Source organism: Xiphophorus maculatus, chromosome 21 (genome assembly GCF_002775205.1).
Source record: "Xiphophorus maculatus strain JP 163 A chromosome 21, X_maculatus-5.0-male, whole genome shotgun sequence".
Taxonomy (NCBI): Eukaryota; Metazoa; Chordata; class Actinopteri; order Cyprinodontiformes; family Poeciliidae; genus Xiphophorus; species Xiphophorus maculatus.
The window spans coordinates 18,258,944-18,286,246 of NC_036463.1; the positions used below are offsets into that span (position 1 = coordinate 18,258,944).

The following is a 27,303-nucleotide window of genomic DNA, read 5'->3' on the forward strand; positions in this document are numbered from 1 at the left end:
AAAGCCCCCCCCCCCGCCCATATAAATCTAACTTACGCACCTGTACAGCACACGCGTCACGTGAAATACGGGATATTCAAACGAGTACGAGTGAGCACGTGAATGTTATGCAACCCGTGAATTATGTGCACTATTATCTTACGTTTGTGGGTTCGGAACAAGATGTGGTGACTGGAGGCCGCGGGGAAGGTGGAGGAGCGACCCGGTGTCAAAGTGCTTCTGGTTCCGTCGATGACAGGAGAACACCGCCCCTCCTGCAGCTAGCTAGCCGAGCTCGGTTTCTTTCTGCTGGGTTCCCGGAGGACGGACGGCTAGAGAAAAGGTACGTTATTACCCAGGCGAATATCTGACATAACTACGTTTTTGTTCACTATATAAAATAAGGGTGAAACGTTCTTTTTTTTTTTTTTTTTTTAAAGAAAAAGAGAAAACGGCGCTAAAATGTGTGCATTTATAATGGCACCGCTCGCGTTTAAGGAACGAGGCGCAAACTGACTGGGAATAGCGGCCAGTTTCGATTTAATATCCCGTCATGTTTGGGGTTTCACTGCCAGCTGCTTTACTTTCCAGGTTATTCACAGGAGCCATTTCACCACGTTCAGCGTTAATGTTTATCTGGCCATAACTGCAGAGCGCTAAATGTCGGCTTTGCGTCTAAAAAATATATTAACCAGAGCAGTTTGTCACAAACATAAGTAGAGTTCAGTTTCTTGGACTTGCAGAGGAAAATGCTGTCGTACTTTTTTTTTTTTTTTTTAAACCGACTACGCCCTTTAATATCCGTCTAGTTCAGGGGTTTCAAACTCCAGTCCTCGAGGGCCGCAGTCCTGCAACTTATAGTTGTGCCTCTGCTGCATCACACCTGACTAGAATAATTAGGTCATTAAGGCTCTGGAGAACTGATCTACACAAGGAGGAGCTCATTAAACCATTTCATCCCAGTGTTTTCTGTTCCTGTGGCACATCTAAAAACTGCAGGACAGCGAGTTTGAGACCCTAATGTAAACATGTCTATATAAATCCTCTGTCCTGTGGTGTTTGTGCTTTTGAAACTATGTTAGGGTGCTTATTTTGTTGTTCTTTCCTGTTGTTATTGGCTAAATCTTGTTTGTAGGCGTCTCTCTGCCTATCAAAAAGGTTCAGATTCGTAATAATAATAATAGCATTGCTAACTGAAAGTAAAGCATTAAACCTCTCAGCAACTGCTCATATCTCATGTAGTTTAACATTGGTGATGTTAAACTAATGTGATTCAACAGAGATGGCACTCTTGTTTGATGGCATTCCTTTGTTCCTGTAAAGAGTTCATAATTTCACCTCTAATAACATTTCTATGGAAGAGAAGCAGACCCACAGAAGATTCCCCTCTCTTCCCCCTAAAACTGTAATGATTTTTGTTGCACATAAACTGTTGTACTGAACAGAAACTGAAGCATCAGCTCATTTTATTGGTGGGTAAAAAGGGAAGGAGTCTCTATGAAGGTCAGATGGTTATCAGATCTGCTAGTCCTCTTTCATTCTCTTATTGGTTTCCTTTTCAATATAAGCCCCACTTCAGTTTGGTTGGAGCTACACTAAATGTTTGTCTTTATTTTCTGACATGTATGATTTTTTGTTTTTTGGGGGGGGATTCTTGAAGGTTTCCCTCGGACAGCGATGGCGTCATTTGGAGCACCGCAACACAAGGCCGCAGACTGCGTCACCAAGGTGGCGCTCAGCATCGCCTGCGATAATCTGCTGGACATGGACACCTTCTCCAAGTCCGACCCCATGTGCGTGCTCCACTTGAACTCATCGGGTCCTCACTGGTACGAGGTGAGCGCTCGGCTACTTCTGTTCTTCGTCGCGTTGCTCGCGGAGAAGATCTGGACTTGTAATGCGACGCAGCTTTTTTTTCTTTTCTTTTCTTTTTTTTTACTGTCTCTTGCGCCAGATTGGGCGAACGGAGAAAATCCAGAACTGCCTGAATCCTAAGTTTTCCAAGAGCATCGTCCTCGACTACTACTTCGAGGCGGTGCAGAAACTCAGGTTTGAAGTGTACGACATCGACAGCGAAAACTGCACTCCAGAAGAAGCGGACTTCCTGGGACAGTTTGAGTGCACCTTGGGGCAGGTCAGAAAGAACATGTCAGCTACTTATCGAGCTTGTTTGATTTGTTAAAACGTAGAGATTCATGATTTAAGCTAGAGTTTGTATCAACTCTTGCTAAACTGACTTCCTGTGTCTCTTCCTGTGCTCAGATTGTGTCCTCGAAAAAACTAACAAAACCTCTTGTGAAGAGAGACAAGACACCAGCAGGGAAAGGAACGATAACCGTGAGCTTATTTGATTGATAAAAACTTATAAAGTACTTCACCTCTTTTGCTTTTAGAGCATTGCTGCTCACTGTAGGTGACTGGAACCGCTACAGTACAAGTGGGCCATTTCTGCCCTCTGTACAAAATAAAACATGTTTGGAGCTGCTTATGTTACTTGAGCTTTTTGGAAAAAAAAAACAATTTATAATTTGGTCAATTTGTTGGCATTTTTAAAGGACCACCATTTTATTTTTAGGTCCTAAAAATAAAGAAAAACATACAACTTTTGCCAAAAAAAAGGGTTAAATGCATTTTCTTCAATGGAATGTTAATGTTTGCAGGAAATGTAAAAAACAAACAACAATAACAAAAAAAAACATAACACATAATTTACAACCCACTGAGGGTAATCAAATCTACAAAATGTCACTGGTACTTTTATCGTCATTTTGTTGTGTAAATTCAGTTCGGTTATCCCAAGAAGAGTTTTGGTTGATTTATACCAAAACGAATCAAATGAACTGGGGACAAAATTCTGACTTTCTACAAAGACATACACACACAAACATAAATCTCTGCATAACAAACACTATTTATTTAACATTCATATTTTTGTTTTAGCTCAAACAACTCAAGTTCAAGACCAAACCCAGACACTGTCCAAGTCGTCTTACATGTGCACGCTTCCTTAAGTAGTTCAATAGAGATCAAACGTAAAAGATTCATAAACTGACTAAATAAACACAGTGGTTTTATATGAGGGTGTGGAAGTCCTCCTATAAGACCTCGAGGGATAAAATGTGGAAAAGGTCAAGGGGTGTGAATTATTTTTCTGATCCTTTTTATTTTTTTTAATTTGGTACTATTTATTTATTTATTTCCAATTTCTAGATTTGTGCGGAGGAGAGAAACGACAACAGGGTGGTGGCGTTGGAAGTTGCTGCCAGGTCATTGGACAAAAAGGTTTGGATGACTGACTGACTGTTCTGCTCACTGATTGGTCAGATTACTCTGCTACTGAATTTTTAAACTCTTGACCAAATCGTTTTGTCAATACTAAATTATTAAAGGCAGATGATTGAAGATGAGTCGCCACATCATCATGATTAGATCAGATCCTGGTGCACAAAAATGTAGCACAAAAACTGAAACGACTCACTTGATGTAGTAATTATTAGGGATGTTACTAACAATTATTTTGGTTATAGAGTGATCATTCTGACGATTAATCGGATGAAAAGAATCGGTTCATTCTACAAACTTACTTGCATTTAAGACATTTTTTGATTCAATGTCCCGATGCAGCTTACAACTCATTTTATTATTTTTAAAATATGAAAATAAGCATTTTATTTCCTAAAGTAAATAAAATATAAAATAATATTCCATTATTGAATTGTTGATCATTTGTAGTAACGGATGCATCTGAAGCTAAAAACGAAAAACACTTTTAACATCAACATTTGAAAAGTTTAGCCCTTTCTGCTCGACTTGGCATCAATACAGCGTGGGGTTGATCTGTTTATATTTTTAGATTAAATAATGAATCTAAAAAAGGTGCTTAATAGGAGATTTAAAAAAAAGTTTTTACAGTATTTGAATCAGCTAAAAAAACTAAAACTGCCACTTGATGAATTCTGGATAAAACATATTTACAAATACTTTGTATATATATATATAGTGTATATATACAGTACAGACCAAAAGTTTGGACACACCTTTCTAATTCAATGGGTTTTCTTTATTTTCATGACTATTTATAAGGCAATAAATCCCACTTATTAACATGACAGGGCAGGTTGACCTATGAAGTGAAAACCATTTCAGGTGACGACCTCTTGAAGCTCATCAAGAAAATGCAGAGTGTGTGCAAAGCAGTAATCACAGCAAAAGGTTGCTACTTTGAAGAAACTAGAATATAAGGGGTATTTTCAGTTGTTTTACACTTTTTTGTTTAGTGCATATTTCCACATGAGTTATTCATAGTTTTGATGCCTTCAGTGTGAATCTACAATGTCAATAGTCATGAAAATAAAGGAAACTCATTGAATTAAAAGGTGTGTCCAAACTTTTGGTCTATACTGTATATATCGTTGATGATTATTTTAATAATCAAGTAATTGCGATTAATCCGATTAATCATTCCAGCCCTGGCGATTATTGAAAACAAGTTCAAGAGAGAAATAAATATTGGTAACCGTGTTCCAACATTTGTCGTAATGCAAGAGTTTGTGACTTACATTTGGAAGTCTTAACATTGTTACGGTTAAAAACAAGTTAACTACGGCTCTCTGTTTTTTCCAGGACTTTTTTGGCAAGTCCGACCCTTTCCTGGAGTTTTACAAGCAGACAGAAACTGGATGGCAGCTGGCCCACAGGACCGAGGTACAGACACAAAGTGCTGTTTGTGATAGCGAACTAATTACTATTAAGTTTAAAGTGTGCACCGTTACCAAGCCGTGATAGTTTTTCTAAAATAATTTCTCTGGTTCAGGTGGTGAAATACAACCTAAACCCCATATGGAAGCCATTCAAAATCCCGATGCAGTCCCTCTGCGACGGTGACGTGGAAAAATCTATAAAGGTACATACACTACAACCTCAGGCAGTATTTCTAAAGATAAGGAGCTAGAATCTCCTAATGCCTGAGGCTTCTTCTTAAGTAAAACCAAGACCCCTGGACATGTTCTGTTACGTTTAATCTTCTTGCTACAAATAAAGAAATGCGTGTTGTTTGTTTTATGTCCATTTTCTAACTCCATTAAAGCACACTTGTGTGGAACAGATGCTTTCCAGGCAGCACAACAAGTGAGTTAACTGTTAGCAGAGTGAATGCACATCACTTGAAGGATGCGGTGTCTGTGACCGGACCGGCTGAAGTCCACGATGCATCTACATCCGTCTTAAAGGAACACGCCCGCTTCTGAGGAGACTGGTCCATTGCTGAACCCACCTGTTTTTAGTCTGTGATGAGACGATGCTGTGGTTTGGGTCAGTCATTCATGAATTGTTTCGAACTTGGAAATTTCATATTAGGTGTAGTGCGCCGCAAAAGCATTCACACCCTTTGAATTTGTCCACATTTCGTCAGTATTTCATGGGACCAACGCAATGTAGGACATGGATGGAAAATGGGAGAAAAAAATTGTACACACTCCTCAGTTTGACATGTACTCTGAGTAAATACTTTGTAGAACAACCTTTGCTAAAATTACCATAGTAACTCTTTGGATTTATGTCTCTACCAGCTTTTCACATCCAGAGAGCAATTTTTTTTTTCTCTTTTTGCCATCGTTTCCACTCATCCTTAAAATGTCTTAAATTCATTTTAAAAATCTGAATTGGCTTTAAATATGTTAATCACACATCTTAAATGTTGTTGTGGCTGGACTAGTTAATTTTCTATATTCTATGTAGTTTATTTTTCAGAATCGTGCTCAGACGTCTTCATTGCATTCTGTGACTGTGGCTATTTCTAGCTAGCTGCTACCCTTCTAGGCTTGCTAGCTTTTTTTTGAGTCTACATATTTTTTCTTTTAAAAAAATTGTAATCTTCCATTACTTCTACTGCTGTACCATTACACACTACATTGTGTTGGTCATAACACATGGAAAAAATCCAAAGGATGCTGACACTTAACAAGACCCTGTATTACGGAACTATATTGGGGCCATAAAATAAAAAAAAATCATAAAAAAAAATTCAAACTGAGAAATAAATAAATAAAATTAAAACAAAAAGATTTGAAACAGGAAAAAAATAGTTACTTTTCAGATGCAAGGTTTTCTTTTCAGTTCCAGACGTCTGGCTCTGTTTGCCTTGGGGGCGGGGCCTCAAATTACACACAGGACAAAAAATCTGAAACTGAAGAAAACCTTAAATCTTTCTTTTTAAAAACAAAAATTCAACAAACCTCATTCCTTCAATATAGCTTTATTCTGTATCCACTTGCTAAAAATTCAACTAAATCTTACTTTGCTAGTTTTGTTTTGACGTTTAAATTGAACTTTTTTTTTTCTTTTTTTCAAATCTATGTCAAAATGCAGCTCCTTTGTTTTACCTGCTAACTATATGGCTAACCGCTAAATTGGTAAGAGAACCAATGGACCAGTTTCTCCATAGGTAGAATTCTCCATTAAGATGGATGACCCATCAGCTTTCTTAGCCGTGGGTTTCTGTAGGCTGTAGCTTCTCCTAGCTTGTCTGATCTCTGCTGGTCGCTTCATACTGTGTGCAGAGCTCTTCTGTTTTCTCTGTTCTCTCTACACCAACGATGGATGTGTGTGTGTGTGTGTGTCTCTCTCTGCCAGAGGTTTTCACTATCAGAGTGTCACATTGAATGCATCACACTCATTCTCTTGCTTCATCTGCTCTACCTCCCGCGTGCTTTAATTGACGATGATAAAGACTAGTGAGACTTTGTCCTGGTTCTCCCGACCCTCTTGCCTCTCCCAGATTGACTGCTACGACTACAACAACAGCGGCTCGCATGATTTCATCGGCTCCTTCCTCACGACACTCTGTCAGATACAGCAGGCATGTCAGTCATTCGCTGTGAGTTCAGTTTAAACCTTTGTTTTTTCACGGTGCGCTACAAAAATGCCTACGAAACGAAAGGTGCCGGTGAAACCTGACTGGTTTGAGTCTCTTCTCCTCAGGCTGAGTTTGAATGCATCAACAGCAAGAAGAAGCAGAAGAAGAAAGGATACAAAAACTCGGGAATTATCATCATAAAACAATGCAAGGTATTTGTTACTATTTCATAAGACATTTCCTTCATAAAGCAAGCAAATAAATATGATTTTAAAGCCATCATAATGCCATAAAGAAGGTTGGACTTTCTGACTAAAACATACAGTATGTGGGCATTCCAACTCTATGCCAGATGGATACGACAGAAATGAAATAAAATAAGCAAGAGCGTTTAAACATATATTAGTCCAACTAATTTTAATGAGGAGATCTGAATCTGCTCAGCAATACGAGTGAGAAGGGATCTATAGTAAGAGATCCATTTCACTTTCACTCTGCCCATAAACAGTTTATTCTGCTTCCATCATTCTGCTGAATTATGAAAGACTGCAATGTACAGCAGCTCAGTTTTACTGCCGATAAATGACAGGATGTGTGTGTGTGTGTTACATTTCACCTGTCAAGAAAATATCCATCTAAAATTTTCAGTGCTAGTGACCCACTGCTGGCGGTCCTGCTGTTTGCAGCCAAGTGGTCTTATTTTTTTTAGCACTACTTCGTATCATCGCTGTTGGAATGCTGTGAAAATGTTAATACCTGATTTATTTGTCTTAACATGTTTTAGAACAACGTAATCTTAATGTGACGAACGAAATGTACAAATGCTCATCTTTCGCATTGACATATGCAGAAAGTTTTGAAAACCACGTAGTCTTTTCGTTCCACTTGACAACTATGTTCTACTTTAAGGTTTCTTACTAAGGGGCGAAGTTGAGTTCTGTATTTTTCAGGTCTGGATACATTTTTAAAAATTGAATAAGAGTGTGGAGGAATATTTCTATTTCCTGACTTAATTGTTCCCTGTTTCATTGTTTGAAACTTTTCTCTGTTGCGTTCTTCTCTCTTCCTTTCCTCAAATCCATCCTCCAAATATTGTTCCTTCCTTCCCTCCTTTGTGCCTTTTCTTTTTTCCTTAATTTCTGTACCCTTCTTTCCTTCCTTCACTCCTTCCTTCCTGGCTTTCTACCTCCATTCCTTCCTTAAAGTTGAGCCAGAAGAAGTATGAAAATCTTAAATGAAAGATGCAGTTTTCTGTTATGATTATGGTGTTAGAATATGTATTTTTTTTCCCTTATTTGCTTATAGACAGTGAAGGAGTACACGTTTCTGGATTACATAATGGGCGGCTGTCAGATTAACTTCACGGTGAGAACTACAATCTACTGAAAATCATTTCAGATCTAATAAATATTGACAAAACTTCCCATTGTGTTTTCCCATGTTTGTGTGATTTTTTTTTTTTTTTTTTTTAAAGACTACTTTTAACAGTGATGTTGTTTATGCTTGGGGTCAGATTGCTATCGATTTCACGGGCTCCAATGGGAATCCCAGTTTACCCACATCTTTACACTACATCAACCCTCAAGGCTACAACGAGTATCTGGCAGCGATCTGGGCAGTCGGTAACGTCATCCAGGACTATGACAGGTAAAAAGATACGTTGAATGCATGGTGTTAATAAGATAACCTATTCAGATTTTAAATAAAAATACTCAATAAAGAAAATGAGTAGCGTTGTGCAATTGCTTGCACAGGTCAGGTTAAGGATCTGCCCTTGGACCATGATTGCAACACCTTGATTCTCAATTTTTAGCCATTCTGTTGTAGATTTGCTGCTGCATTCATGTTGCTAGCAGCAGACAGACAGCTGTCTCTAGGTAGATCTACTGGGATAATGAAAATGGTCTGAAATGTGTATATATATATATATATATATATATATATATATATATATATATATATATATATATATATATATATGTAGAGGTTTCAGTTCACACAGGTTCACCAAAATTTGACAATAGCAAGTGGGGAAAAACAATGATTTTCAGTTTCAGCTGCACATTCAGAAGTTTAGAAGAAATCAGAATTTGTCATAAATTGATCATGGTTCAAGTTGGTGGCATAATGGTGACCCCCTGTAAAATAATTGGAATTATTATTACACTGTTTATTTATTTAATAAATAAGAATGACAATCATATGCATATTTCATCCTTTAAAAGGTATATTTATTATTTAACGAGACGTTTACTTGTAAATGCATTTATTTCATAGAACATTCGCATTTAAGTAATTTCCCCCCCCCTTTTTTGGACCTCCATACATTTCAGAGGTCACATCGTGGTAATTTGGACCAAAACATCTGAGTGTTATGACCATCTTAGTTAGTCAATACCACCAAGATTTAAGGTGGTCCTTCAGGCAAAAGGGAGCCAACCCCAGTACTAGCAGGAGGTGGACCTAATAAAGTGGCCAGTGAGATGTTATAAACAATGATGTTTGTTGCTATAGAGAATAAGTGTGGGGAAGTAAAGTCCATCCAGTTATCAGGTCCAACTAGAGCAGCTCTGATCAATCGTGGTTCCACTTTTCTACCCTCCATCTTAAAGTCGCTGCAGCAAAGGTTAGAAAAGGTCAACACTGACTTATACCACAGCTATAGTAACTGCATTCCCTCAGGTTCTCCCCATACTTTCCAAACGCATGGGTAAACTTCCTTGTGCGCTCTGTTGGGCATGAAATAATGGAACAAATGACCGATTTACAGCAGAGGTGAACCAAACCCAGCGTCCTTCTGAATGAAGTCCTTAAGAAAACTCATGGGACACTCACTGCAGTATGACCGGGGGAAAGTGTATGTCTTAGTCCTCCATGTTGGTTAACTCCCCTTGACCAACACTCTTACTTGTATAACTCCCTTCCCACAGTGACAAGATGTTCCCTGCCTTTGGTTTTGGTGCTCAACTTCCTCCAACATGGCAGGTGATTAATTTGAGATGTTTTATACCTTTTTTTTTATATATATATATATAGCAAGCCCTGAATCAGTGTAAATTGTCCAGACACGTTCGTTTGACATAATTAGTTGCTCGTCTGCAGGTCAGCCATGAGTTCCCCATCAACTTCAACCCCTCAAATCCATTCTGTGCAGGTAAGACCTAGTGACACTTTAATGTCTCACAGGAAGTTAAAGTTCTTTATCATGTTGGGGCTTCATCTTTATTTCTTGATGTACTACATTTACACGCTGATGTGTAGAAACAAGAGATCCAGATTGTCTGTGTGACCCATATGATTTTGGTGCCGTTTTCGTCTGGTTTCGTAGGCATAGAGGGAGTGATCGTTGCCTATCAGCAGTGTCTGCCTCAGGTGAAGCTCTATGGTCCAACAAACTTCTCTCCAATCATCAATCACGTGGCCCATTTTGGCAGAGAGGCCTTACAGCAGCAAACCGCCTCTGTGAGTTGCAACAAATGTTTAATTAATTGCAATAGTTGAAAGGCTAATAGGGGCTAAACTTCAAACTCAAATGTATTTTCTGGAGATTCGACATGCTTGACCAACATAAACATCGTCTTCAGAGGTTTTTTCAAAGGAAAATCTGAAAAGTTGTATGCACTAATGTCCTCTTTCATTATGATGTCAAATTACAGTATTATATATTGACTATTAAATTGACTTTATTAAATTCATATCATGTTATGCTATTCCCTCATCAAAAACATACCTGCAGTATTGCCTTGATTCTTTTATGCATGTTTGAGAAATCCTATAATCTCCCATAGCAACCATTCAGCTGTGCAAAACACGTGGTTGGACCTAGCCCCACCTTTGAGAACGAAGCTCCTCCTCAGAGCTGCAGTTTCTGAGCTTCTGCCTCTCCCACTCGGCTCCTTCAGACTAGTCAGCAGCAATTAGCAAACACTTGGGGGAGCAGGGCATCTGCTGAGGAGTACAACGCTGGTAAAAATGTTGCTAAAGGGTTAGGCCATGTTGTGATGACTTCCGGAAGGCGGAGTTTTAGAAAGAGCAGGAGTTTCTTAAAGAAGCAGAGGCCCAATTTCAAGGTGTTAAATCACGATGTAGAATTTTTTTTGTCAAATCTGATATATAGCATTTTTTAACAACTGAAGTGAACATAGTGACTTGATTATGCTGCAAAATGGCACTATATCCCTGTAAAACACATAATAATGTCCCATTAATTTAATCTCACCATAAATCCTCTGCGTTGTCTCCCATCTCCTGCAGCAATACTTCGTCCTGCTGATCATCACCGACGGAGTCATCACCGACATGGATCAGACTCGCAACGCCATCGTCAACGCCTCGCGGCTGCCCATGTCCATCATCATCATCGGCGTGGGAGCGGCGGACTTCAGCGCCATGGAGTTCCTGGACGGAGACGACGGAGTCCTGCGCTCGGCCACGGGCGAGGCCGCCATGAGGGACATCGTGCAGTTTGTGCCGTTCAGGCAGTTCCAAAACGTAAGCTCTGGCGCGCCCCACCATGCAGACGTGTTCCACCGCGGACGATGTTTTAAGTGTCGCACATCTAATTTCAGGCAGGCACTGCAGCACTCGCACAAAGCGTACTGGCAGAATTGCCTGACCAAGTGGCCTCCTTCTTCAATTTATTTGACCTGAAGCCCCCCAGCGATCCCTGTCCTTCCTAGACATGTACGACTATCCTATCCTGTTTTCCCAACTTGTTTTCCTCCTCTCTCCTCTGCATTTTGTCCACAGCGACGCGCTTGCACTTTGTAGTAATGTGTCCTTTCCCAACTTTTGATCCAACCCAGAACATCCAATCATGTTCTGTCTGTTATATAATAGTATTTGCAAAATTAGCTACCTAGTCATTATCAAGTTTTGGATCTCTGTGAAGCTTCATTTAGTTGTAACCAGATGTTTTCATACAGTGTAGAAAAAGACACAAATTCTTTTGTTCTCACTTAAGTCAGACATGTTTTGTTATTTTAGGTGGGTGAGGGTTACCATAATTGTTTGTTTCTTTCTATTACTTTTTAAAAATTCAATTAGAGATGCACAATATATTGGCATAAAGATCGATGTCGGGCGATGTTAGTAATTTTTTAACTTATAGGTATCGGTCCGATTAGTAAGACTGGGCTGATTGTTTGATTAACAACCGATGTTTTTCTCCACCTTGTTGCCATTTGTGTTTCAGGATGGGAGGGGGTTTGATCATGTGATACAGCACAGGATTATGGGATGCTTCACTAAAGCAGAGTAACAGTTTAGGTGTTGGGTTCACTTTCACACTGCGTCAAAAGTGTCTGGAAAAATAATTCTGCATGATATTGGTTGTGCACCATAACATCAGAAATTTATATTGGCCCAAATTTTCATTCCGGTGCTAAATTCAGTATTTTACATAAGATAATATGGTTTTAACAAAATTGTGAAAGCCGTATTATGGTTATAATGTCAGTGAATCTTCTTTTTTTGCATTCTATGTAAATACCTGGTTTCAACTTTATGCATGGCAATGCTAACTCTAGCCTTTCTTTAGCTGCTTTTTCTTTTGCTTTTTTTCCCACATTGCGTATATCAAGCCTACATATTTGTCCATCCTCCATGGTTACCCTCCCTGTTTCTCCTTTCTCCAGGGTCCTCAGGAAGCTCTTGCTCAGTCCGTCCTGGCAGAAGTGCCGGGCCAGGTGGCGGGCTTCTTCAAAACCATGAAACTGAGCCCGCCTCACAGCAACGATCCTCCCTCTGACCCCCTGGCATCGGCGCCCCCTGGTGATGCATGCTGAGAACCAAACTTCCTCCTAAAAAAGACGAGTCCTGTTCAACTCTGAAGCCTCTTTAAGGCGCGTCAGTATTTTGAACCTGACCTAACATGGCTTATGCCGAGGGATGGACATGCTACGGTATGTTAACACTTTGCCACAGTTTTATATAATACTCACATATACCAGGTTTAGCCTCGTTAAACAAGACATTTTATGGCATTACGCATATTTGCTGACACAGTCTTACAGTACTCCTGCACTGTCCTTTAACCTCATTTACAGCCCTGTTCTGCCTGTGTCACAGTAGAGGTGCATCACTGCATATCTTTCCTCCTCTGTGTCTCCTTTGCCATGGTTAGAGTCCGTTAAATCAAATTAGCCCTTCAGAAACTATTAAAGACGGTTTTGCTGTATGAGGAAGCAAACAGTATCTCATCTCACCTCAGAGTAGCACACACAGTAAACTGAAGGTGGCGTTACTACAGAGAAACCAGCACAGAAATACTTACAGACTTTATTTTCTCATAAGATGTGTTAAATTATTTTAGTTTAACTAAAGAAAAAACACCAAATAAAGTGAGTAAAAAAATGCTTGTTTATACTTTGGTTAATGACTACAACATTAGGTTTTTAACCCTATAAATAAAGTGTTTATTTGTTCTTTCTCTCTCTGTCTATAAAACAACAATTTAATTTTCCAACCTAAAGAACAACATAGAGCAGACCACTGCAAAACAATAAAAAGCAGTCGTGGTTTTCGATCTGAGTCATATGGCTCACCACATAGGGTGGCATGACCTACATCTAAAAAAGGCTACCAGTTTTAGATGATTCGGTTGATGGGTGAAATGTTTTGAATAAATTCATATTTTCTTCAAGAATGAGGCAGCTAATATCAGCCATCTCCTCAGTCTGTCAGTTCTGAAGTCCGATGATATAAATTAGTTTTCTCCTTGATCCCCATTTTACTGCCGTTTCTTCCTTGTGGGTCTTTATATGTTATGCTGGTCCCAGAAAATGTAAATAGGTTTTAGGATTCAAAGCGAAAGCTTGTCAAATGTTTACAGAATGGATCAGCTTTATGTCACTATTAATAATGATTTATACTGAATCAAATTTATGCTTAATTTGACTGATCACTTGGTGCTTCTTCACGAGTGGACTGGTTCTTTATTAGCATAATCAGGGAGACCTAATAGAGGAAATGTTTTATATACTAAACATATGCACATAATAGAAGACGTTCACTTTGTCTTAAGTGTCCAACTATCCCTGTATGTACATTTTATTTAGTATATTTAAAAATTCATATTTGACTCATGTGTTGCCTTGTCATATGTCTTTGTTATATGTGTTGATTCTGCCTGTATTTTTTTTTTGTTCTGTTTTTATGCAAAATTAAGTCTATAAAATCAAGATAATCAAATAATTACTGACTTATTATGATGTTTAACCAAATATTTAACAATTGGTATATAAGAAAGGCTTACAGTGATTCAGATACATAATGGCATTTATGTAGAAAGTTTAGATGTTCTATATTAACATCCATAGTCAATTTCCTGATGGCCTTACAATTCATGCCTCAAGAAAACAATGAAACACTCCTATATTACAAGTAAATACTAAAGGATTTAGCTCGCTGGATGTCTGTTTTTCTGTTCTTTTTACATTTGTTAAAATACCAACAAAAAAAAGCTGAGCATTTTACAGGTTAAATAAAAAAAACATAATTTTGAAGAGTTTGTTTGTGTCTGGTTTGTTCGTGCAATTGGTTCTCCTCGGGAAATTGTGAAAACGGTCTAAAAATTAATCTTTTATTGCATGAGGATAGTCTTACATGACAAAAGGTAGGAAAATAAAGCATTAAATGTTCAAATTCATTTTTTGCCCTTTCAAATCTGAATTCAGTTTGAAAAATGGCAACTAAGTACGCCGACATCATGCCTGGAATAGTTTGCAGAATATGACCTGAAGACCAAGAACTTATTCTCTCTGAATGTTTATAAAGAATTGGAGGCTGTAGATATTTTTCTTTTGTTTTCACATTTGGTCCCATTACAACTACAAAGATTAATTCATTTTAATGGGATTTTTTTTTGACTGAATAATACAAACTGCCTTAGTTGCTTACTTATAAGAGGAAGATGCTACTTTAAAAAAAAATCTTTAATTCTTTTGGGTACATTTGTATTCAAACTCCTACGGGTCAGCACCCTTTGGATATGCTTTGAATTGAAACTCAGAACTCTGAGCTGCTGAGGAAAGATATTCCCACAGCATTATTCTACCAACACCTTGCTTCACAGTGGGGATGACGCGTTCCGGGAACCACATTGGTCAGAACATTAGATTTCGATGTCGCTGGACCAGAGCAGTTTTTCCATGACGTGACATGGAAACTTGCAATGTGACAAAACATGACGCAGTCCAAAGGGAATGAATACCTGTCGTAACTTTAATGAGTATTTTCCTGGTTTAAAAGAAAAAAAAAACATTAGGAGAATATTACTCTCGAACATAAAAAAGCGTAATTGTTTCCCCTGCTTTTACTGACAACGCTACCAAGATAAAAATCCAGTGTGAACTCCAGAGCAGCCACGCCTCTGGCCATGGAAAGTATGTGGGAAATGAACAGACTGAACTCTATTGATAACCATTGACTTGGACGGCAGCAGCTGCTCCGCCTCCCTACAGGAAACTACGCTGTTCATCTCCAGAAAGAAACCCGACTATTGGGCCATAGCTGGGCGTAGCTTCTGCTAAACCAGGGGGAATAATTACTCTGCTGCGAGCGGCAAGGCAGAAGGGCCAGATTAAGATTAACTGAATTATCATTTATCGTGGACGTTGTTTCCGAGGGTAAGCTTGGATTTAATTTTTCTCCTAACTATGCGGAAGTCGACGTGGTAACCCAGCTAACTAAGCCAGATGTTATTAATTTTATGTCTTGTTTGGCTGTTAGCTTAAGTTAGCGGTATTACTTTTTTCTTTTTATTTTTTTTTTTTACGCACGCATTAACTTTTTACTTTATGTCTGTTATCATTAGCGACTGCGCTACTACGAAGCGTACGTCAAAAACTATTTTCCTTTTTTTTTTTAACTTACGCAGCAAGCCGGAGTGTTTTGCTTGTATTGCTACGGTCGCTGTAGCAGCGTTAGCTCCCAGTATTATCTGTACTGGGTTAGTGTGGTGGGTGTAGCGGACTGGGTGTGTTCCCCATTTACAGGGATGACACCCGAAGTTGCGCTGAAAGACAAAGTATTGTCTACACAACCAAAAATCCCCTCGTTTTCCTTCAATGTTTTTGTTGGCTAAATAGTTCTCGACGTCGTGTAATCTGGCGTGTTTTGTTTTCTGTGTGGTTTCTGCCTCTTGTAAGCAGGAACATGGCTGCCCAGTGTGTAACCAAGGTGGAGCTCACCGTGTCCTGTGAGAACCTCATAGACAGCGACTTAGGCTCCAAGTCGGACCCCTTGTGTGTCCTTTTGACGTGCAACTCTGACTCCCAGTGGTATGAGGTCAGTAACATGGGCAGCATAAACTGTTTTTGATTTGAAGTTCAGGCTAAGTATGTTGAATATTGCTACTTTTAGTTACAGTGCAGGGGAAAAGAAAGCCTTCATGTTTTTTTTTATCACTGATACTAAAAACACAGCTTGATGTTGAAGTGTGGACTTCCTCTGCAAAGTTACCAAAAAGTGCACAGAAGAAGCAAAACCAGCTATTGTCACAGTATTTAGGCCGATGAGGTCACAAGAGGCATTTGCATTGACCCAAAATCCGGACCCCAATCTGATTAAAATGAGTGCACACACTTTATAGTCTCTTATATCTACAAAGGTGACCACTTCAACTTATTGCTGTTTAATAAGTTGAAGTGGTTCCATAAACTGTCAATAAATGAACAATTCATTGACTTTTATGGAACCTTTCTTCCCGCAGTGTCTCCATGTGTGTTCAATCTCATCAACGCTATTATCAGTGTTGCATTAATCTTTAAGACCCCGACTTACGGGTCAACATATGCTCTTTACGGGCTTGTTAACATTTGGAACGCTTCTCTCCCGCGTCCCGTCTTTCCCGACAGATTGGACGCACAGAGAAAGTTCAGAATTGCCTCAGTCCGAAGTTTGCCAAGAAGTTTGTCGTCGACTACTACTTCGAAATGGTCCAGAAGCTGAAGTTTGGGATTTACGACATCGATAACAAGACGGTTGATTTGAACGATGACGACTTTCTGGGGGAGCTGGAGTGCACCCTGGGGCAGGTGAGGTTACCTTTCACTGAAACAAAACAAGTTTTGCAGGAATCGCTGCCATTTTGTCTCTGGTAAACCATTGCAAATAAGACTCTTGTCTCCGATGTTCACTCATCCATGCTGTTAGGGATGTCATTTGCCCAGCGGGCCCCACTCATCATCTGTTCAGCCGAATGAATCTTTTGATTCATCTCTCCCCCTCCCCCCCACACTTAGGTTGTGTCCAGTCGGAAACTGACCCGGCTGCTGGTGCTGAAGAACAAGAAGCCAGCTGGAAAGGGAACCATCACTGTAAGGTTCAGCAAAGGCAGCAGGAAGAACGTTTTCTGTTTCGAACTCCTCTGTTTAATGCATCTACATTTTGTGTTGTAGATCAGTGCGGAGGAAATAAAAGATAATCGGGCGGCGTTTTTTGAGATGGAGGCAAGAAAGCTGGATAACAAGGTAAGGGTATTTCTGTTTGTGCTGCAAGCTTTTAATTTCTCAACATTTGGTTGCATTTTATTGGTCTGCTGTTTATTGCCTCCTGTAGGATTTCTTTGGGAAGTCTGATCCTTATTTGGAGTTATACAAGCATACAGAAACCGGATGGCAGCTGGCTCACAGGACAGAGGTAACACCGTCTGTACGGCTTCTGGTCAACTTCCTTGAGTTTTTTGATGGTTGGCATGCTTTATAGCTTTATAGCCCATTATTGTATGTTAAGTTACAACAGAGATGTCTATCATTGTTGCTACTGCTCCATTTTCATGTTGGTATTAAGTCTGAAAGCTGTAAAACCTAGAATAATATGAATGCAGTTCAATTTCTGACATAAAAATAGCTAAGGAGTATTGTCATACTGGAAAGTAGTCATGGATTCACCTACTTTCTCAGATTTTTCTGTGGAATGTGACTAAATTATTTGTGGACAATCCACTTATTGAGCATATCTAAAATATTCTAAAGAAAATGCAGCTTGGGAATCTCAAATACCTAAGCCCTGAGGATCTGAGTCATTGTTTGATTTTCACTTTTTACCATCTGAATGGAAAGAGGAACCACTTGCGCTGTGACTGTTACGCCATAAGCCTTTCGTAATGTTGCACGCTGGATCGAGCGCCCCTGTTATCCATTGATTTAATGAATTAAGTGTTTGCTTGAGGGCAACAAAACTGCTTCTACATGTAAATTTAAATGGAGACGTCATACCTTGCTTTAAAAAAAATAACCCAACAAACGCAGCTTTCGTTTCCACTTCTCCGTCTGGCTGCTCAGTCAGTTCCAACTGTTTGCACGGCAAAAACCTTTGGTGACCATCAGGGCCGCCGCGCTTCATCAGCTGCTGTTGTGATTTAGAGCAATATGATCTAAATATGGTAAAAACCAAACTGTTAATTATCACTGGAGGTCAATTTTGTGGGCACATAAATCTGCATTTGTGTGATTTCCGTGAACTTTGTTTTCAGGTGGTGAAGAACAACTTGAACCCGACGTGGAGGCCGTTTCGAGTTCCCCTGCAGTCTCTGTGTGGGGGAGACGTGGAGAAACCAATTAAAGTAAATGTGGTTTTCATCCTCTAAACTTGGAATAAATCTTGTCTTCGCCTGCAGTCACATTCTTTTTTTTTCCCTTCAGAACATGCAAAGATGTTAGCGCTTGTTAGCTTGATATTGTGTATTTCTTTGACCTCTGAAGCGAGCGTTTCAGGAAGGAGGCAGTTTGTGGGACAAGTGAGTTATTTTGTGTGCCACGGCAGTTTGTCTTTCCTCATCTTTCTTATTACGTACTGGCTGAGGTGTGAGAGTGAACGAAGTACACTCTCACTTTTACAGTGTGTTCTTCCAGTGTTGTACACTGGAAGAACACAAGTGTGTCAGAAAGAACACAAAGTTCTTCCTGACTTTGTGTCATCAAGCAAGTTGATGGAGGCATTTGTGTGAAACACAACTTTCCCTGTTTTTACTGCCTTCATGTCCTGTTTCTAAGAGTCATTTTTATTCTCGCACCTTTGTTTCATCTGTGTGTTTCGCCTTCTGAGAGCCACCTCACCCAACAACAAATCACACATTTCCACAGAGACCTTAAAGAAAGCAACCTGGTTTGAGAATTGGTCAGGTTTTTGCTATGACTTATCACTTTGTGTCGATGCTGCTGCCAATTTTAGTTGTAGTCTTGTGACCTGGCTAGTTTTATGGGGGCTGCATTGGGAACAAATGCACCACCTTGCGAATGTGTTCACATTTTGTCATGTTTCAACCACAAACTCCGATGTGTTAAGATTTTGTGTGACAGACCAACACAAAATGTTTGACTTTCAAAGACATAATTTTGAGATAAAAAGTCAGAATTTTGACTTTTACGGTCAGAATTATGAAACACAAAGTCATGAATATGATATCGGAAGTTATCATTTCAACTTTAAAAAGTCACATTCATGGGGTAGAAAGTAACGTGGTCTTGCTCCAGTTTCTCATAATTACATCTTTCTATCTCTAAAATTCATTTTCCAGGTGGAGTGCTACGACCACGACGACGACGGCTCTCACGATCTCATTGGTTCCTTTGAAACCACGATGAAGCGGCTCCAGGAAGCGTCTCGGACGTCTCCGGTATGACCTCGTGTGCGAGCGAGTCTCATGTGAACGTCGCAGCAACCAACACATAAAGCATCTCTTTGACCTCCATGCCTTTTGCTCCCATTTTATCTAATCATATTGTTCTGAAATACCATCGTGATGGATTACAATGTCGCTGCTTTTTGTGGAACAAGTCTGACGGCTGTAATTGAAAGCACCAATGAAAGGAAAGTCAGGTGGCGGCAGATGCACCCAAAGTCTGTTCTCAAAAGAAATCAGTCTTGTTCGTTTCATTTGATCATAGTATCCTTCATTGTTATGAAAATCTCCACATATTGTTTTCCTTAAGTATGAATTTTCCTCCATTGCTCTCTTGTGATAAATTCACCAGCTTCGTCTTGTTCCACAGGCCGAGTTTGAGTGTATCAACAGCAAAAAGAAGCAGAAGAAGAAAGGCTACAAGAACTCTGGTGTTGTGAGCGTGAAGCATTGCGAGGTATCTGCTTAGTTTCTGGGCCGTTTGTCTGAATGCAGGCAATGTTCAGATTTCTGCATGACAGATTCTTTCCTCTGCAGGTGGTAAAGGAGTATACGTTCCTGGATTATATAATGGGAGGCTGTCAGATCAACTTCACTGTGAGTTTTAGCTTCAATCAAAATTGTCGTCTTGATTCATTTTAGGCTTTCAATGGTACTATTAATCTGTTCTTTTTCCCAGCTGATGTGATCGAAAAGAAATTACTTTGCATCTATTGTGGATCAAAATGATGCAAAGTGGCACTTTTTTGGTACCAACGAGTCTCTGGTACAGCTCTGTGTGGTTTCCCAGTGTTTTATAAGTCTGGCGGGCCACCAGGCTTTACTTGCGCCCCCACCAGGCTAAGCATTGTTTGTTTTTTTTTATTCAACACATTCTCACTCCCGACTCATCATATATTGACGAGTTGGGACGATTTCTGACCGTGCGTCACATATTGACGCGAAAGGGGTACCCCACGCGTCAATATGCGACGCCGACTGGCCTTCCCCTGCGCCAATATACGACGAGTAGGGAGTGAGAATGGGTTGATTTATTATATGTTGTATTTTGCACCAGTAACTGTGATGGCAAAGACGGGTGAAAGAGTCTCTTTGGTGAAACTGTTGGAACCGCAAAGTCAACATCAGTATGTGAACACATAGGGAGACTGAGGTCAGGTGTCTTTTTTTTATTCACTGCACCACTGTAACCACTTCCTGTGCACACACTAACAACTTCACCGAATAACGTGACAAGTCACAGATTAAAAACATCAAAACATTTTGGACACTTTAATTAGGATGAAACAACTGAAGAGCTTTATTTTCATTGTATTTTTTCATTGTACAATGTCACTGCTGTTCCATCAGCTTCCAGTTAACGATTGGTTACTTCATCTTAAGGGGAGAGTCTGAGTCAGATGGTTAAAAATTAGACACAAAAGAGTGTTCGACCATGACAACAATTCCAAAGCAAATATTGAAACCGGAATAAACTAAGCAGGTTAACATGAGTCTTCTCCGTATTAAGCGGTCAGGCCCAAAAGCTCAATTACCATTCCTGATAAAAACATAGTGATAAAATGCCCTGTTACAATTTTAATAAAGAAAAAAAAAAGTCACAAGTTGTTAAGGAATAGTCAAAGCGAATTAACTCTCCAATTGTAGCAGCATGTTGGACATGTTTTTGTAGACTTTTGTTCATATTTGTTTTGTTTTTTTTAGTTGAGGATTTGCAGGTTTGTGTAATTTTGATGCGATGCAGCTGTTCTTACTCTTGTTCTTACTAGTTGACTTTCAGACAGGTGTTATGATGTGTAAACGTAGCAACAAAGTGTCTTTAGCTCTGGTTTTATTTTTTATTTTTTTTTAGTTTAGTTTTGTTTTACAACCATGTGCGCCTGATGTGAAACCTGCAGAAAGCCTGAACCCGTGCAGGCAGTTTCTCATTTAAAAGATTTATGAAAGTTTTGTGTGTTTTATCATTTCACCCTCACAATCATTAAAAGCTTCAAATCAATGTGACACTATATAAGCGTAGTCTGTGACTGCAACTGGAGTTCTGCTGTTTTTATGCATCCATGTTGGCCCAACAGGTGGCTGTGGACTTCACCGGCTCCAACGGGGATCCCAGGTCTCCTCAGTCCCTGCACTACATCAGCCCTCAGGGCGTCAACGAGTACCTCTCTGCTATCTGGTCCGTGGGGAACGTCATTCAGGACTACGACAGGTAGAGACACGTTTTCATTTATTTTAATTCGAAACATTTTCCATTGCTCTTACTGTATTACATCAGCAGCTGTGGCGTTGTGCAAGTTACGTGAAGGAATTTCAGCGAGAACATGTTTTTTAACGTTTTTTTTTTTTTTTTTGTACCCGTTTCACCAGTTCGATTTGTCTCTTTTTCTCAGTGATAAAATGTTCCCGGCGTTTGGCTTCGGAGCCCAGATTCCGCCCACGTGGCAGGTAAAGCTCATGTTGCGACATGACACTACCAGTCCCTCCAAAACGCCTGAACCGAGGCTTTCCTATTGACCGAAGGTTTGAAACACATGATCTCCTTTTACAGGTTTCCCACGAGTTTCCTCTCAACTTCAACCCCTCCAATCCTTTTTGTGCAGGTGTGTTAGCTTATCTCTGAACCGCAGCTGCTACTGGAGGTGTCGGTTTTTGTTGTACTGATGCTGGTGTGATCTGCTGTCGTGGTGCAGGTGTAGAAGGGGTGGTGCAGGCCTACAGGGCGTGTCTCCCTCAGGTCAAACTCTACGGCCCCACCAACTTCTCCCCTATCATCAATCATGTGGCCTGTTTTGCTAAACAAGCCATCCAACAGACCACTGCATCCGTGAGTATTCATAGTGTCCTGATTTCTTTATTTGGTAAAGGTTGACGTTTTGTGTCTGCAAAGATTTCCCAACGTGGGAACTATGAAACGTGAAGCCGCGTTGTCAGGGCAACAGAAACAAAGTGATCAAATATAAAAATGACAGGTCAAAATCTGTATATGATTACCAGACATTTTGATAAATAAGAAATACTAAGCAGTAGCAAAAACGTGTAAAAAGAAAAGCTTTTTAATTTATCTATACTTTTGAGGATTTATTTGCAGTTCTGTCAACATGACGTATCGAATCGTCATGGATATGGATGTCATAATTTTAAGCTTAAGATGTTTTTGTATGGTATTTTTCAGGGTAACATAACTATACACCAGTAGCCAAATTTCCATTACAAATGTGCGCAGAAGTTTGTCGATATTCCACCAATGTCGGAAAAACACTTTTCGTTCAGTAAGAAACGCAATTAAAATCACGTTTGAATAACTTTGCACACGCAATAAGTTGTCAAGAAATGATCCTCCTACCACTTCATGACGTCTTTTTTTTCCGTCTTTTCCACCAGTTGTAACATCCGGTTATTGATCACGTGACTCGCGCGAAGCAAAAAAACCCCACCTCATTCTAACGCAAAAACTTTTTGTCTTTTACTAGAGGTGGCAGAATCAGAAGACGGACTGCAGGTTCTTTAACTTCACCTCCAATAAACAGCTGGAATGTCTCTGGGTGTCAGAATATCACAGCGATCACAGTCACACATCAAAACTGGTTTTCATACGTACTTGTAGTTGTGCGCACACTTAAAAACTTGGTGCATACTAGGAAAACAAACAGTTTAAAAGATCTGTATCTGTTCCTTTTGTATGACTACAAAATGTTGCAACCCAGACAACATTTAACCAAATGTTAGTCTAAGTTAAGTCCATCGCAGTAAGCAAATAAACAATTAATCTATTGATTGCATTCGAATGACTAACGTTTTTCGAAGGACAATTTTGTTTACAGAGACTTCATAATCAATTTTATTTATGATTTTTATTATGCGTGCTCTTTTAAATCCATTTAGTTTATTGTTTTATTTTCATATGTCAAATGTCTTCCAGCTCCAGTGTGGAAATTAAAGTTCATTAGTCTTGGATAGTCTTGGAGAGGGCAAACGTGCCATTATGAAAATATTAATTGAAGATTATGACAAAACATGAATATTGTTTATTGCAGTGCTTTCTGGGACAATTTATCATCCTTATATACATAGATAGAAAGTATGTATGTGTGTGTTAACTAATCAGACTTATGTATCACTTTATATGTACAAAATGTATCACTTTGTATGTATCGTTTTACAAAATGATTCATACAGTCTGACTGGTCTCATCAGTCAGAACAAATTGCTTTTTTTCATTGCTGAAGTTTAAAAAATGAACTAAATCCATAAATCATGGGAATCTTTAGACTAATGTGACATTCATGTCCATGATGAGTGTGTGAACTTGTTCAAAAATTTGCATTTGCATGTATTCTTCATTTCCCTCTCTCTGCACTTCCTCTGTGTTTACGAGCCAGTTTCCTGTTTAATAGTTCCAGTGAACAGCTGTATCCATAGCAACATACCCGTAGCATAGCGGACTGTTTCTTTGTTTCTCTGTTTATGATGCTATTAGATTACTGGCTTGTTCTCCTCCTGCAGCAATACTTCGTCCTGCTGATCATCACCGACGGAGTCATCACCGACATGGATCAGACGCGCAACGCCATCGTCAACGCCTCGCGGCTGCCCATGTCCATCATCATCGTCGGCGTGGGAGCGGCGGACTTCAGCGCCATGGAGTTCCTGGACGGAGACAACGGCTGCCTGCGTTCTGTGGCCGGCGAGGCCTCCATGAGGGACATCGTCCAGTTTGTCCCCTTCAGGGATTTTCAGAACGTGAGTTCGTCAAGTCCAGTTCACCAAACTTCTTTCCGTTTCTCTCTGCTTTGTAGGAGATGGAATAGGAAGCGGCGTTTGCTGTGATTTCAGCTGATTCAGCTTCATTTCTCCGAGCTAACTCATTGCTATAAAATCTGCATACATTTCACTTGGTCTTTTTTTTTTTAAATTTTGACTTAAAATGGGAGTCGTGTCATAGCAGAGCAAAGTCCCTACGCAGCGTCTGATACCTCAAACCAATGGAGGCCAAGGCCCTCAGCAAAGAGCTCACTTAGTTCTTATGCTTACATTGTTTATTCCTCTTTCTTTCAGGCGCCCAGCCAGGCTCTTGCTCAAAGCGTATTAGCCGAGTTGCCTCAGCAAGTAACCTCCTTCTTCAGTTTACGCAAACTGAAGCCTCCCCAAGATCCAAGTCCGTCTTAGGGGTACACATGCCTGTAATACATCATGTCATGCCTTTATAAACAACTGCCTCAAGTCATGTTCAGCAATGCTTTTAATATTTGTTTTGGCTGATCTGATCACAGATGGACAACTCCGAGTTCATCTCTTGACAGCTAGCACTGATGTGAAGAGATGAACCTGAACTGACCTTGTATCAGAACTTAGTTACCAGCCTAGGAAAAATGTTTATGCACTTTACAACAATAAGCCTCAGTGTATTTTCCTTGGATTTTATATGCCATAGTTAAATATTTCACAATTCATTGTTGAGTCACATCATCAGAGATCTGGCCCTCTGTGGGAGGATAAAAAATTAAAGGCATTGTTGCTGCAAATTTTCACAATGGCTCTCTGTAATTTGGCTAAAAAAGTGCAAAGCCTACAATAAAAAAAAGACTTAACAATTGCAGAATTTGCAGTTTATTTATTTGTTTTGTTTAAATTTCACAACAGAACGACACCAATATTAGTCAGACATTTACGTAGCGTGCCACTAGAGGTTACCAGTAACTCACTGCTAACATAAGTATGTTAGCTAACTTGCTAGCTAATTAACTCAGTTGGCTAATGAACTAATTAGCAAGGTTAAATATCTAAACCCACCAAACCGTGGTTAGCTGGCTAGCTAGCTTTTTTGCTGGCTAGCTAGCTTTATATTTTTAAGTAAGCTGGACAAAATTCATATACTTTTGTGGAGAAATGTATGAATTGCCTTCTAACTAAGTTAGTTAGCTAAGGAACTAGCTAGGTTAAACATCTGAACCCACCAAACCAGTTGGCTAGCTAGCTTTTTTGTGTTTGTCATTATATTTTTAAGTTGGCTGGATGAAATCCATACATTTCTGTGGAAACGCAGGACTTAAATTTAATTCATAATGGTCTTACAAAGGTCTTAGAAAGCCTGAAATTTGTGTTGGTGAAACCCTGATAAAGCTTCATGTTTTCAAGGGTTTGATCTGATTAGTCAGAACAAATGTTAGCTTTGTATCTGAAAAGTTTCTCGCTAAGCAAACATTAGAGAGACGGATTTCCTCATTTTGATCTCTCTGCTGTCCTCTATCATTTACTAACATTGACTCTTGCTCATGCTGAAACGGAGATGGATTAAATTGCACTACCATTGCTTTTTCTATGCAATGGGGTTTTGATGCTACAAAAGGAATTAGCTAACAGGTGGCTAACAGGCCTCTCCTCTTATTCTACAGTATTTAAAACGTGGCTGGTAATGAAATCATTAAAAATAAATATAAATCTTCTTTTCAGCTGCCTCCATCTGCATGGCATCCTTCTGGTCACACTCTCTCGCCTTGCCTCTAAATAACTAAATGAATCACTATGCTCTTTGTTTTGACTTTTTAAAAACTAAATCTCCCGTTTTCACTCGTTAGGCTCCCCGTGAGGCGCTGGCGAAGAGCGTGTTGGCCGAAGTGCCGGCTCAGCTGGTGGACTTTTTCTGCACCATGGAGCTGAACCCACCAAAACTGAGTCCTGCCCCAGCGGAGACCCCCGCGATGCCCTAAAGAAACCTGACGGATTCCGCTTTTCATCTCATGCAGCTCTATATAACCGACAGCGCTGTCAAGTTAGTGTGCACTAAAGTGTCAATCGAGCCAGCTGTCGACAGCATCCAGGTTAGTTCGTTAATTTTATGTGTAAAAAAAAAATATATATAAGAATCCTGGTATCTGCTCTCTATATTTTTTTTATTGTACTTTTAATTATTTTATTGTCTTTGTTTTCCTTTTTATGTAATCTGGACTCTGAGTCTGTAATAAAATCTATCACAATATATAGAATCCAGGACACATCTGGACAAGTCCAGATTTAAAGTTCTAAATTTGCCCTTTAAGATTTGAGTTTGCATGGTAGTTTAATCTATATTGTCAAAAGTATTGAAATGCATTCCTTTATAAACTTTTGTCCCATTCTGAATTCATTGGCATTGACATGACGGCCCACCCTTTGCTGGTGTTTCACCTCCCTTTGGAAAGTGCCATAGGTTATATGTTTGTTTTTTTTTACTTTTGCATTTGTGAGGTCAGATACTAATGTTGGATGAGAATGTCATAATTGTGCCAAAGACGCATCATCAGATTGATCTCTTCCACATCAAACTTCTTTGTGGACCTTTCTTTGTTGCTTGCTTTCCAATTCAAAAATACTTTATAGATCCCAAAGGGAAATTAAATGAATAATTAAACGTCAACTATGTGGAGCTGTTCCCACATAGTTGAGGATATTAATAATTTTGCAAAACGCAAGTCGCCTTGTTTGTTGGATTTTCTCATTCGAAACTAGAAATGAAAATAAAGGTAGTAGTTTTATTTTTGTTTTAAAATAAAAATATTAACTTTAATGATTCTCTTTTTTTTTTTTTCTTTTTGGTGGGAAAACCAGAAATGTAGATTTGATTTTCTTTTTTATATTTAAAATTATAAAAATAATATGAAAAAAGAATTAAACATTGCTTAATTTCACAATCCGATTCTCGTATCTTGGGCTAGCGCAGTCACCGTGTGATGTCATTGCCCAAATATGGTAACGCTTTCTCAAGCTCACCATGGCATTAAAAAATGAACCAATTTTTTTTCCACTTACGCGACTATCCTTGTCCAATCTAATCAATATTTTAGACATATGTTAGTTTTATCTTTAGATA

General features: G+C 39.3%; 2 protein-coding genes across 6 annotated transcripts; both read left to right on the forward strand.

Moving 5' to 3' along the window:
* The first annotated feature begins 52 nt into the window (after positions 1 to 52).
* On the forward strand, positions 53 to 14,320 carry LOC102223310 (copine-3-like). 3 transcript variants are annotated; one of them, XM_023326333.1, is made up of 17 exons: positions 53 to 322; positions 1,623 to 1,815; positions 1,934 to 2,113; positions 2,242 to 2,316; positions 3,190 to 3,261; positions 4,603 to 4,683; positions 4,793 to 4,882; positions 6,755 to 6,853; positions 6,958 to 7,044; positions 8,138 to 8,197; positions 8,346 to 8,479; positions 9,763 to 9,817; positions 9,935 to 9,986; positions 10,161 to 10,294; positions 11,087 to 11,323; positions 11,401 to 11,515; positions 12,469 to 12,555. In XM_023326333.1, the coding sequence occupies exons 1-16, from the start codon at positions 108 to 110 to the stop codon at positions 11,509 to 11,511; spliced, it is 1,875 nt and encodes a 624-aa protein (XP_023182101.1). In that variant the 5' UTR covers positions 53 to 107; the 3' UTR covers positions 11,512 to 11,515; positions 12,469 to 12,555. The 3 variants fall into 3 exon arrangements, with proteins under 3 accessions (XP_023182101.1, XP_023182100.1, XP_014327731.1); XM_023326332.1 differs by lacking the exon at positions 11,401 to 11,515 and having other exon boundaries at positions 12,469 to 14,320; XM_014472245.2 differs by lacking the exon at positions 11,401 to 11,515 and having other exon boundaries at positions 1,640 to 1,815; positions 12,469 to 14,320.
* Positions 14,321 to 15,282: 962 nt separating this feature from the next.
* On the forward strand, positions 15,283 to 26,725 carry cpne3 (copine 3). Of its 3 annotated transcripts, XM_023326329.1 has the most exons (17): positions 15,283 to 15,459; positions 15,982 to 16,120; positions 16,690 to 16,869; positions 17,077 to 17,151; positions 17,233 to 17,304; positions 17,393 to 17,473; positions 18,309 to 18,398; positions 19,353 to 19,451; positions 19,828 to 19,914; positions 19,995 to 20,054; positions 21,533 to 21,666; positions 21,848 to 21,902; positions 22,006 to 22,057; positions 22,148 to 22,281; positions 23,961 to 24,197; positions 24,513 to 24,625; positions 26,033 to 26,121. In XM_023326329.1, the coding sequence occupies exons 2-16, from the start codon at positions 15,989 to 15,991 to the stop codon at positions 24,621 to 24,623; spliced, it is 1,599 nt and encodes a 532-aa protein (XP_023182097.1). In that variant the 5' UTR covers positions 15,283 to 15,459; positions 15,982 to 15,988; the 3' UTR covers positions 24,624 to 24,625; positions 26,033 to 26,121. The 3 variants fall into 3 exon arrangements, with proteins under 3 accessions (XP_023182097.1, XP_023182095.1, XP_023182096.1); XM_023326327.1 differs by lacking the exon at positions 24,513 to 24,625 and having other exon boundaries at positions 15,286 to 15,459; positions 26,033 to 26,725; XM_023326328.1 differs by lacking the exon at positions 24,513 to 24,625 and having other exon boundaries at positions 15,287 to 15,459; positions 15,985 to 16,120; positions 26,033 to 26,725.
* The last annotated feature ends 578 nt before the right edge of the window (positions 26,726 to 27,303 follow it).

What these genes read in the sequence shown, in the direction of transcription:
- LOC102223310 (XM_023326332.1), top strand. Translation starts at nt 108, where the DNA reads ATGCAACCCGTGAATTATGTGCACTATTATCTTACGTTTGTGGGTTCG. An exon ending in TTGAGTGCACCTTGGGGCAG is followed by an intron (nt 2,114 to 2,241) that starts GTCAGAAAGAAC and finishes TCCTGTGCTCAG; the next exon opens with ATTGTGTCCTCGAAAAAACT. An exon ending in TACAGCAGCAAACCGCCTCT is followed by an intron (nt 10,295 to 11,086) that starts GTGAGTTGCAAC and finishes CATCTCCTGCAG; the next exon opens with CAATACTTCGTCCTGCTGAT.
- cpne3 (XM_023326327.1), top strand. Translation starts at nt 15,989, where the DNA reads ATGGCTGCCCAGTGTGTAACCAAGGTGGAGCTCACCGTGTCCTGTGAG. An exon ending in CAAGAAAGCTGGATAACAAG is followed by an intron (nt 17,305 to 17,392) that starts GTAAGGGTATTT and finishes TGCCTCCTGTAG; the next exon opens with GATTTCTTTGGGAAGTCTGA. An exon ending in AGCTGGCTCACAGGACAGAG is followed by an intron (nt 17,474 to 18,308) that starts GTAACACCGTCT and finishes CTTTGTTTTCAG; the next exon opens with GTGGTGAAGAACAACTTGAA.